The 12622-nt window shown below is 44.5% G+C and overlaps 1 protein-coding gene across 4 annotated transcripts in view; it reads right to left on the minus strand.

Annotated features, from left to right (window-relative positions):
• Positions 1–3589: 3589 nt before the first annotated feature.
• Positions 3590–12622, minus strand: part of NUFIP2 (nuclear FMR1 interacting protein 2) — a 35860-nt gene continuing 26827 nt past the window's right edge. Inside the window, exons 3-5 of one of the 4 annotated variants that reach the window (XM_086859320.1) lie at positions 7265–7297; positions 6640–6694; positions 3590–6341 (exon numbers count right to left, since the gene is read on the minus strand). In XM_086859320.1, the coding sequence (XP_086715446.1) occupies positions 6642–6694; positions 7265–7297 (86 nt within the window). In that variant the 3' untranslated portion in view covers positions 3590–6341; positions 6640–6641. Of the gene's footprint in view, positions 6695–7264; positions 7298–12622 lie in introns of all 4 variants that reach the window. The other 3 variants (XM_086859324.1, XM_086859322.1, XM_086859323.1) reach the window with 3 other exon arrangements.

Genomic DNA, 12622 nt, shown 5'->3' on the forward strand with positions numbered 1-12622 from the left:
TCCTATGCTTCCCCAGTTAGTGGCTGTGTTACAGGAGGGTTCAACTATCTGCAGAGGAACTACATGATCATGTTAAAAAACCAAACCAACAAAAAACGAGAAACAAAAGTGCATCACACATTCTTGATTTTCAGGGTTACTTATAGCAGCAGCATCAGCATTAATCCAAGACAATGAACAGTTGTAGATTCATTCTTAAACGCAGCAACACTTAATGAAATGTCTTCAGGGAAGGGCATAGGAGGGTCCTTCTCAAAAGGATAAAAATGAAAATTAAGACTATTCAATATGGACAAAAAGGAGATAAAACAAAAATTAAAGACACAATCTTATTTACATTTAAAAAAAACCATTCTTGTTAAAACATCTTTACAACACCTAAGCAAAAAAAATACGTATTTTAAGAATAAAGCAGGAACTCCTAAAGCAGTATCCATTTTTGGAACCCTTATTTAGCACCTGAGGAAAGACCGTATGGAAAGCAGACAGGCTGGGGATTTTTTTGTTGGGTTGTTTTTTGTTTGTTTTTTTAAGAAAACTGTAAATTGTATTTTTGCTAAATGTTCAGAAGTTCGCAGTACACAAGTTTCATACCACAGAAAGAAATGAGCAATTCCTTTTTTTATTTGTTTTCTTCTTTTTAAAGATCCTCTACTCATTAATAAGGCTGTAGAAAAGGAACACTGCAAAATGGCTTTAGAGCTCTGGACACGAAGCTTTCTGATTAACAGTCAAGATAAATCCAGCTCAGCATCCCCTGGTGAGGGAACAGGCAGGACTCTTGCTCCAGTCCCAGCACAGGGAGTGGGCTAATGCCCAGGACATGAGGCCACCACAGGGCTCTCTGACCTCCCCAGACATCCACAGCTTTGCTCTCCTGCTGCTTTAGAAGATCTCAGGTGGGAAAGAGGAGCCAGCCTGACCCTGGGGTGTAACATGCACTGGGAAAACCTTTCAAGCTCTGTAATACCTGGAAGGCAGCACATCAAGATCTTCCCACCAGCCCTGGTTCCTGCTTCCCAGCTGTGTGCACTAGGGGTTTCCCACATGGAAAAATGCTCTGGTGGTGGCCAAACCCAGAATTACTCTGGCTTTCTTGGCTACTCCACCATACCAGCCCTTCTCCTGCCTTACACACCAGTGTGAAAACGTGCAGCAGCTTTAAAGCGGGTGAATATTTGTTCTCCCCCCTCCCAACCTCAACCAGCTCCCTTGTAAACAGCCTCTGTAAAAAAACGTATCACGACAGATGGACGGACAGAAAAGTCTTCTAGGGATGAGAAAGTAAGATTCCTGAAAAATTGGGACACCTTAGCAATTTACTGAATCAAGATCAAACCCTGGACACACAGGAGAAGTACCAGCAGTTGTGGCTGTGAACACCATTGCTCCCAGATGTCCCTGAGGTGACCCACTGGCCACTTGGGAAAGGACACTGTGGTGCTACCGTAATGCTCTCTGGAAGGTGAAAGCACTAATCACACACACACAACTGGGAGCACAACTTCCAGCTCTCTTTTTTTCCTAGCAGGAAGCAATTTTCCTCTCCCTTTAGCTGGCTGGTTCACCCATCACCCGCTCCCAGCCACCGGACTCACAACCTAGTGAGAATTGGGCTTCCTTCCACATTTCAAAGAAGTTCACAGCAGCTAGGAAAGGCAAGAAGTGTGATCTACTGGATCAGAAAGGTTTGAAGTAGGTTAGTGACAGAATCCATGCCTTGGGGCTACCCACTGGTCAGGACAGGAGTGACAGAAGATTTCTACCAGGTTTCACAGAGGACCAAGGTGCATTTAAAACAAAACCAAACTCCAAGCAAAGCTTGAAAGCCATTGCTTTGCCAATCCACCAAATGGGTGGAGTGGGAGAGAGCAGAAACTGAAGGCCCCAAACCACTGTCATGGAGCAGCTGTTAAATCACCTCTTGGAGCACATGGAACACTCTATGAGCCACCAAAAAGCAAGCAGATCCCAAGCTGGGTCTGGCTGACACTACATGCTCTAGTCTCTATTACACAAGAACTTGTATGAGAGACACCCAAAAGAACCTGCTGGCAGAGGAGAGGTGGGGAATGACCAGAGGAGAAAGGAGACAGCCCCCTGATACCTGTGCAGGAATCCTCACTCCAATAAAGACAGCTTGGAAAGGAAACCAGAGGAAAAGGACTCACAACGGGAACAGAAATAAAGAGAGAAGCCTTAACCTGAATTAGTATCTTCATAGCTAATAAAAAAATAGGTCATGATCTCACCCTTAGTGCCGCTTTCCGATACTACACGTACTTAGGGGGTTTTGTTTCAGAACTTTCTTTACTCAGTGTAATGAAAACAATGGCACAAATAAATACACGCTCGCTCTCCTCACAGGTCAGATGCTCGCACTCACACTGCTGGCTCCTCGCCCCCACAGACACCCTCGGGTGCAGACCCAGGACAGGAGGCTGCTGCTCCCCTTTCTGGGCTGTATTTGGTTTATGCTACAGTACTAATACTCTGAGTCAAACAAAAAAACAGAACAAAACATGAGACTTATCAGTAACACCTTATCATTATTTCAATGTGCTAAATTAATCACAGCTCAATTTCAGTTTGTTTTTTTTTTTTTTCTTTTTTCTTTTTTTATAAGTTTACACAAAAATAATCAGAAAACAGATTAAATATTAAGATATTTTTAATAAGTGCTCAGTTAAGAATTGTGTGAGGGCTTGGGGAGGACTGCAGACAGCGACAGGGTGAGTTACACGACAGCATGAGGAAGTTCCTTCCATGGTCCTGCCTGCCTCTAGGCAATAGTCTATCCCAGAAATACCAGGGAGCCGGAGCTACAGGAGCTCAGAGAGAGGAATTCCTAACTGCTTAGTGCTGAGCACACGCCGTGGAGCTCATGGAGACACACAGACAGACATCTGAACAGAGAATGGTCAGAAATACAGCAGAAAAGGTGCTGCTGAGGGTGTTTCTGGATGGGTCCTGCTGGCGAGGCAAAGCCACAGAGATGAGCATCGGGGGAAATCCAGCCCAACCCATCGCTCGAATCGTTTCTCTCAGCATTTCTTTTGCTATTTAGGTGACAGATTGGACTAGGCCAAGATGAGAGTCCTCAAATATTCAGCAAGACTCAGACCTTTCTAGAGGCGCAGGGTTAGTGCTGCTCAACTCCTGCACTGCCCCAAGCATGGACCTGGGGCAGGGGTACAGGACAGCACAGACCCCAGGAAAGCAAAACAGGGTGATTTTGTCTTTTTTTTGTCTTTTTTTTTCTTTTTTTTTAATGGAACCCAGCCCTTAAGGCGACAAGTGACTACACAAGGCAAATAAATACTCAGCGGAGCCTTAAAGCCAGTAAAACAAACTGGAAACTTTGCTATTAGCCTTCAACTTTTTGAAAATAATAATAATAATACTAAAAAAGGAAAAAGAACATTTCTTCCACCTTCATTTTCCCAGCCCCACTGTCCAGTTTGTTCAACACTTTAAGGCTCAGGAACACCCCAGCTCTTCAGCAGCAGAGCTGGAGGTGATTCTGACTTTTGGCAAGCAGTTGGGAGACTCGACAGAATTAAAAATAGGAACGTCGGAGGACTAGATGTCGGGCACATCTGTAAACATGTTATACATCTCAAAGTTACACACACCTGTAGAGGTGGTACAGTTTATAGGTGAAACAGAACTATTTGCAACTGGCCAACCACACATTTCTGAACCTGGACTGATACAATACATGATGACTATATAGTATCACACTCAGTATTATACTATATAGCTTTGGATACATCAAATGGAGTAGGCAATCCATAGTCAAATGTTCAAGCGTGGCAGAAAGCGGGCGTCTTACACAAGGTACAGAATTCAGTTTCATTGTCCCACCATGAACTCAAGTGTCTCATTCAGGAACAATCTTATTAGAAGTATAAAAACAATTAAAAAAAACCACATGCTACATACTCCTAGTTAAAAAAAAAAAATAAAATAAAGCAATAGAATCATAGAGTATTCTGAGTTAGAAGGGACCCATCAGGATCGTCGAGTCCAACTGCTGGCCCTGTGCAGGACACTCCAAGAATCCCACCCTGTGCATTGTCCAAACTCTTCTTGAACTCAAGACAAGTTTGGTGCTGCGACCACTTCCCTGGGGAGGCTGTTCCAGTGCTCAACCATCCTCTGGGTGAAGAACCTTTTCCTGCTATCCAACCTAGCCCTCCCCTGACTCAGCTTCAAACTAATCCCTGTCACTGGTCGTGAGAGTGAAGAGATTGGCACCTGCCCCTCTGCTGCCCCTTGGGAGGATGTTGAAGACCATAATGAGGTCTCTCCTCTTCTCCAGCTGAACAAACCAAGTGATCTCATAAGTCTTCCCATCCAGAGCCTTCCCCATCCTCATGGCCTCCCTGGGATGCTCTCTAATAGGGGTCTTTTTTATACTGTGGTGCCCTAGGAACTTGAGGTAAGGCCACACCAGTGCAGAGAAGGACAGGTCATGCTGGGCTGGTGCCCCCCAGGACACTGCTGACCCCCCAGGGCACTGCTGACTCAGATCCAACAGGCCATGGACCAGGACCCCAGCTCCCTTTCCATGGTGCTGCTCTCCAGCCTCTCATTCCCAGTCTATCCAGGTGCAGAATCCAACACTCACCCTTGTTAAATTTCATAGTTACTGATTGCCCATCTCTAATTTGCCGAGAGCTCTCTGCCCTCATGGGAGTCAACAGGTCCTCCCAGTTTAGTGTGTCAGCAAAATTAGCATTTCTTTGAGTTCTGAATCCAGGATGTTAATGAGATGTTGGAGAGAAATGGGCTGAGGATGGAGCCCTGTGGAACCCTCTGGTGACTGCACAGCAGCCTGATGGCTTGATGTGCAGATCTAAAACCAAAGAGAATTCCAAAGTGTTGGATTTATCTATTCCTTGTAGTGCCCCAGAGGGTCCAGTCTCATTTTAGGTGACACCAACTGCTGCTGATTTGGATACCGAGGGGCCAGGATTAGGCCACAGTCACCCACAACGAGCACTGGGTTCAGGGGGAGCTGGGGTTGGCCAACAAACCCATTTCTGCTTTATTCATTTCTTGCACTGGACCCTGTGAACCTTCCAGCTTTTAAAAAAACCCAGAAAAACTACCCAACCCCCAGATGATTTAGACACTTTACACAAGCTGCAACAGGACAGAGGGGTTACACAGCTGGAGCCTGCACTCCACTCAGCCTTCCCTACCACTGCTAGGAAGCTTTCCTTTCCCTGGGATTTTTTTTTTATTATTTTTTAAAATTATTATTTTCATTCCTAAGTCCTCCATTTTTTTGTAATAAAATATATTTTTATTAAGAGATAATTAGAAGCAGAGCCCGGAAATACACAGACTGCATTAAAATATAAAAGAGCATTTCCAAGGGGCAGGAAGCCCAGCCATTGGCGTTCTATGGACAAATTGAAAAGGATTCAAATTCCCATTTTTTTTCTTTTTTTTTTTTTTTTTTAAACTTTTCTCATTTTTTTGTTATTTTGAAATTTTTTTTTAAGATAAAAAATAATTCAAGAAGGGTGAAAGTTAGCAGAACTCAATTCCTCTTCAGTTTTCCAATGAAAATGGGAAAAAAATCCAGCACATTTAGTGTTAGGAGACAGACAGAGCAAATATGAAGCACCTACAGTTGAAAGCAGAAGATACTTTTTTTTGTCTTTTTTTTTTTTTCTTGCTCCCAGTAATACAATGGCATTAAACTGTGGGAACAGTGGGGTTTTTTTTTTTTTGGTTTTTTTTTTGGTTTTTTTTCCCCATATTAAATGCCTAAACAGATTGCTTATTTTTCCATGTTGTCTTTTAAAATTAAATAACTCTTCAGTTGCAATAGTCCAACGTGTAACAGGAGCCAGGTCAACTGTGTGGCTTCACCATGCATCCTAGAACTGCAGTATTACCATTTTTCCCTCAGCAGAATGATCCTTTTAAGACAGTATCACCAGCATAGGATTGCTGCTTTACTCCTGGCAAAACATGCGGATTATAATTCTCTGGAAAAAAAAAAAGAAAAAAAAAAGGAAAAAAAAAAAAAGAAACTCTGCAAACTTCAAGGTGTTTCTCCAGCATTCAATAGAAAACAAATCAGAAAAAAAAAAAAAAAAAGAAAAAACCAAACAAGGGAGGTGGAAGGGGAGATGAAGGATGGTGAATCATCCTGATTTCCCTGTGATTAGTATGTCACTACAGTCACAGAACAAGAAACAGAAACCTTGTCAAGTGGAAATGCCTCTCCAGTGGGTTGCTGTTGCCCTTGCAGACGACAGCAGGAACTTTGAAACCGGGCTTGTAATTGAGTCTGTATTCCTTAATCACTTGCATTCACTCTTTAAACAAAAACAAAACAAAAATGAAGAAAAGAAAAAAAATCTATTCAGTACCGGAGATTAAATAATCACGTGTGTAGTCTTGTTGAAATAAATTTTCAGTTTCCTTAAGAAGTCTAATTACTTTCAGTTGCCATTTTTAAATAACTATATATATTTTTGTATATATTATCCTGTGATTCTAGTTATGGTTCCTCTGCTGCACTGAAGATTTAGAAGGAGCATAAAAGCCTTTTTGTCCCCCACGAACAGCACAAATGCTGCAGAAAGGTTATAACAGGCAGTCTTGTCTTGCTACCTTCATTGATCCGGGCGATCCATGGCTTCATCATAAGTGATTATCCTTTTGGGATCTGGAAAGAAAGCAGAATTCTATGTTTTGGACAAGCTAATTTCAGGCCCTGTGGCTGAAAATAAGCACAGGGTACTTGGCTTTTAGCAGACTTTTCCTTTGGATGCCCCCTTCCCTGGCCAAGCCACCCCAAGGCCAGACTGGCCCCCCCAGAGCAGAGCCTGTTCCCCACAGCAGCACACAGGTCCCCACATACAGCTCTTCTCACACAAAACCTCTTCTCAGGTGACTCGTGGGGATACACCAGAATTCAAAACTTGTTATTCGATGTGACACTCAACACCAGAAATAGAAAGCAATTTTGTATACACATAAGGAAGAGTCATTAAATCTAATTTGACATTGGGTTTATTGCTCTTTTAGAGACGCTGCTTCTCTCCAAGCAGCTCACCATTATAGCAAAGCTTATCATCCTGACTTTCAGCGATCTGAAACAGAGATAAATCCAGACTACAAACCACAGGCACTGAAGAACTGAACCCAGCATCTCCAGACACAATCCACTCTCATTCATCCCCTCCTCACAACAGACAGAGCAATTTTATTCATTTATTCTTTCCAACATCCTTACCTTGCTTCTGCAAGTTCCAAACCGCTTCCATTTCTGTGGAGGCAAAATGAGACCACTGTTATTATGCAGATTGATGCTGCCATTAGAGACCACTCCAAACACACTTCAATTTTCCAGGTGTGGCAGTTGTGCTGAGGCTTTCAAACAGAGCCAACCCCCTCCCACTCAGCAGCACAGCCCCAGCCCAGCCCACAGGACTACACAAATTTGACATGAATAATCCAGCAATAAAAGGCAAAGGGATGGCTGTAACATGGTCTTAAGGGTCAGAGAGCCAAGCTGAGCATCAGAAATGTCATCACCATTCACCAGTCCTACATATCAAAATCTAACTTCAGGCTTTACTACTCTGACTCCAACGCTGCTTTGCACATTACAGCCTCAACAAGGAGCCTGGAGAGATGATTTTTACAAGTTGATGCTTAGTGAGTGTGAAATGAGAACTGCTGGACACAGCAAGCTGCACATGGTTCACAGTGTGTGTGTGCTGAGGCATCAGGCAAGGGTTGCTGTGTAAACATCTCTGCAGAGCTGCTGTCCACGAGCAAGGTGTGATGCTCCACACTCCTGGCTTGCAGCTCTTCCCCAGTTTACTTCTACAACACATTTGTAGGCTAAAGACAAACCCTTCCCAGTTCTCCCTGGACGTGCACATGCTTTTGTTTACCTAAGAAATAACTCCAAAGTTAAATGTTCTTTTCATTAGTTCTAAGAAACAGTAGGCTCTTCCCTTTAAAATATCCCCCAAACAAAGATGCATCTTTAGAGAACCATTGAAAATAACTGTTTTGAGCTGCTATCAAATTGGAATTTCATGAGCTAGAATATTTTTTTAAGACACTGACTGTACCCTGTGCCCAAGTTCAATAGACAAAATTATAGAAAATGATTATTAGTCGGAACACAACCTGCAAGAACCACTTTTAAAGTCTCTTTTCTGACAGAAAGGGTGACAGGATCTTGGTAGGGGCTAGGGAAAGGGAATGGCAAGGGATTATCAGGCTACATGAGATGTGCAGTAAAGCACAAAACAAGGCAGTAAGTAAACTAACCAGCATGTGAAAGGAAGAAGAAAAAGCCCTACAAAACCCACAGCCTCAGCACGATATGTGCCAAGTGTCACCTCCATCAATTGCCTCCCTTCTCCAACCCTTCATCTGTCCTTTGTCTGCTACAATCTCCAGCTCCCTGGGGCAGGAAATTGCATGCAAATAAATATTGCCAGCCCTCCCTGCACAATTAAACCTTTTGTAAGGAAGGCCCTGACAAAATTTTATGAGGTCTGTTATTTTTGCGTTAGGATAGTAACAGCAACACTTTGCACTTCTATTGGGGAGACCTAAGTGCTTAGGGAATAGTAGCCAGCCTCTAACACCCCTGGGATAGAAGCAGGCTGGTGAGGGACTGCCTCCCTCATCTGCCAGATGCAGATTCCCCTGAAGTAAAATGAACCAGCTACTAAAATTACCTCCTTTGGAACGAGTTTTCCATTCAGCGCAGTTTGATGCATCATTTCCTAACAGCTAAAGATTCAACATCTCCCATTTTAACAGCTTTCCCCAAAGGGGACAGAAAACTACTCGAGTTGTTGGTTCCTGCACATTAGAGCAATGTTTGAGCATGAAATACAAGGCAGAGTTGAAACACCACCCACCACTATATCCCCATGCACAGACCACGTTGTCTTGTGCACTTCACTTGGCCTTAACTGCTCTGGACACCACAAGAATGTGAACTCCTTGTTTTAAGAGTATCTGACAGCAAGACCAACAGATATATGAACAGAGATACTGTTAAGAACGCACCAAAAGACTACTAAGTTGACAAAACTCTGTTTCAAAAAAATCTAACAAACCCACGACCTTTTCAGACTTCCATTTCCCTTCTCCTCCTTCAGAAAGGGAGGGTGGTGTAAAGTATCCTGGAAATTCCAGACACCTGGACACACAGGCTGGCAGATGCTCGGCCTAACCAAGCTACAAAACCAAAGACCATCAGCAAACAACTCAGTAAGAGCTCTTACTAAATATCACCTGCCATCAGCAGAGCAAGGTCCTCCCCTCCACCTGGCAGCACAGGGACAGGGGACAGCACACCGACAAAGTGAAGTAACTTCACAAGGAAAAATAAAGTAAGTCTTAGGTTAACTGCAACACAAAACTAGGGAAAAAAAGGGATTTCTTCAATCTTAAAATGGAATTGTATTATTTATTCTGCTTTACTTGGTAATACAGTTAAGTTTTCCTGCCAGTTCCAGGCTGTGAGCACCTACAAAAGGCTCTGTGACAAATGCCATGGCCACTGTCACAGGGTGACCTGGTGACTGACCTGGTGCACAGGCAGCTCAGCAGAGCCACTGCTGCCCAATGCCTGGCTTCAGCCAAGCAGATGGAAAGACATCCCCCAAGAACTGGACATACAAGAGGCCCCAAGCCTGCTTTCAGCACTCCTTCCAGAGCTTCCAGTGCGAGTTTAAGCAAAGTACTCCTACAGCTGCTCACCCTGCATGAGAAAATGGATATCTTTGCCATCAGCCCAAGTCCAGTCTCCCAGATACTGCCCCAAAACTGCTGCTTTCCAAAAGACCTGCCCAACAGGAGCCACCATTCACAAAACCACACATGTGGCTGGGGAAAGAGCAAACTTTCTTCTCAAGTGGACTCCAACCCAGCTGGGAGAAAATGCCATCAACAAACCCTTGCACAACCAGCATCAAAGCCAGCCTGCTCTAAGCCAGGGGCAGAACTAGGTCACCTCCTGTGCCCCTTCCAACCTCTCTTTTCCAGGATTTTTTTATAATTAGCTGGCCTTTCCAGAGCCCTCAGGCTTGTGGTTTGCTGAGGAATGCCTGGGGCAAAAAGTCCCAGCCACATCCACCTATACCACTTTTTCTGGGGACTGTTACTGAAAGAAAGGGTCACTGGAGGAAAGTTCTGATGTCAGGAACAGACTAAGGCACACTCTGGTGGATTGTACTGGGATTCCTCATAGGTCAGTAAACTTTACAGCAGGACTGGTACATAACCTGGGAAGGGAAAGAAGTATTTTTGTAGTAACTGGCTAAGGCACTTTTGCACAGATTTTCCTTGCTAGAGAGGCAGTCCCTGCTAACAGAAGTGTCTGCACAATGCCATCCTACTATTTCACTGTCCTTACAAATCCCCAAATTGTCCCTAAAATACAATACTAAAGAAATAACAAGAAGGGACCGTTCTTGCCTGATTTTTTCTGTTTGTATCTGCAGGACAATGATTAAGTATGGGGACTGCCCTGGAAACAAAGCGAAGAATAAGTATTCCATGCTGTGGAGACTCATGGCTGTACAGCATACACTGTACTCATCCTGACAACCAGAAAAAACAGGGACTGGAAGGAGAATTAAATCAGCTTTTGCCCCACAGCTCAGGCCCCAGAAGGCCATAACCAACAGAGCGAGCTCTAACCCCTTCCCACCACAGGGGGATGGGAAACCAAGGCACTTTTTTTCTCCATCTCCTGATGTAAAGGATGAAAATTGCTGAATTCACAGCTCTGCTATTTCTTCTGACCCAGTTCACCATTCCAGCGAATGCCACTCCTGGCTGGCCCACGCTGCCTTGCTCTATTTTCCATGCTGCTCTCCTGCATCTTCACATGAGCAGAGATACTGCTGCAACCAAGATGCTGAGAAGGAACAAAGCAGCAGCACAGGCAGAAATTCAGGGGCAAGAACAAACCCTGCAGCTCCCTCTCCTCCACCCATGTGGTCTTCACTGCTGTGCAGCTGAGCTGGAGGCCTCAATGATTTGCTTTTTAGCTCAGGACAAGTAAATTACTGAGCTTCCCACCACAAAGCTTACCATCTAGAGCTCAGTGTTAGTGACAGCCTGACCTGGAAGACTGCAATTGCCTGAACATGACAAAATTCTCCAAAGCAATTGACAATTACTCCAATATGAAGTGCTTCATCCAGCTGTCTTTAAAAGAAGGATGAAAGCAGTAAGAAGATGCTGGTTTCAATGCGAGTAAGGCTGACATATACTCACCCTCCTTATCTCAAGGACCAAAATATCTGCAAGAATCAGTTTTACCTCAAAAAGATAAGAATTTTGGCAATGCCATACCGAGGCAGAAGTTCAACTCTAACCTAGATAGGGGACAATGACTGGAAATGAGAGCACTACTCCTTCCTGGGCCTGTTAGTCTCCCATGTGAAGCCCACCCCTGTCTCCAAGCACATCCAGAGCAGGCCTACCAGTGCTGAGCTAAATCAGATCTCCCTTGGTAAATCAGATGTGTCACCTGCGAGTGTTTCAAGGCACCGTCACAAACACCGAGTGGCACGGGCTGTCAATGAAGACAGCCACATTGAAGGATCGTGTTTTACACTCAGGCAGATCAGATGATCAAGGGAGTCTTTCTGCCCTTTAAACAGAGGGGGGGAAAATAAGAAACAAGCAAGGCATGAAGTAGAGGTACAAGGAAACCAACAGGAAAAGCTTCCAAGAAGGACAAGAGAGTGCATCATCACCCTTGCCTTAATGTTCCCAGTGCTCTGACTTCTGGAGAAAAAGCAGTCAGGGTACAAGCAAAGGAACACAGGAATCCTGCAGCAGGACCTTGCTGTGCTCTGCAGCCACCCAGGCTCACACCCCAGCACAGCCTTGCCAGCACTCAGGGATACTGTGGTGAGTTACAGGAGCACTGTACCAGAGCCAGTTCTCTCTGGGTGCCACCTCCTCTATCCATCTTTCCACAGGGAAGCTGTGAAGCAATTACAGTTTATAATGTCCTGTGCAGTTGCTGGGCAAACCACGCACAGGGAAGCCTGGTTTGCTGGAACAAAGCTAGTGAGTTAGCTGGAGGCTTTCCCAGAGAAATTTACAGTCCAGGATGAGGATCCACACAACCTGGTCACAGTTACAGGCACAAACAATGCAAAAAGGAGTGCACATTTGTGATATTTAAAGCACTGTGTCACTCACACTACAGCTCACTCTTCTCTGCAACTCCCAGAGCTTCATCCTTGCACTAAAACACTGCAGATGGGAGCTCAGGGTAGGGAACACACCAGGACCCCACAGTGCTCCACACTCACCCCTGTCCTCGTCCCATGATCGCTTCTCTTTGTGTTCATAACCCCAGGGACAGGGCAGATGCAAAGATCAAACTACAGAGACTTTGCTCAAAAGTAAACAGATCAATCTGAGAGGGAGAAGTTCACCTGACTCTCAAAATCAAAACCAAACAGTCTGAGGATCCGACTGCCTGGAATGCCCTAACGCTGACCCAGGCAAACCCACACGCTCTCCTGAGCAAGGAGGAAAAGGCAGCTTGTGAAAAGGAACTGAGTGAAATCGTTCTTTTCCTACTGCAGAG

The sequence above is a fragment of the Cyanistes caeruleus genome, chromosome 21, assembly GCF_971803275.1.
Source record: "Cyanistes caeruleus chromosome 21, bCyaCae1.hap1.1, whole genome shotgun sequence".
In the NCBI taxonomy this organism is placed as follows: domain Eukaryota; kingdom Metazoa; phylum Chordata; class Aves; order Passeriformes; family Paridae; genus Cyanistes; species Cyanistes caeruleus.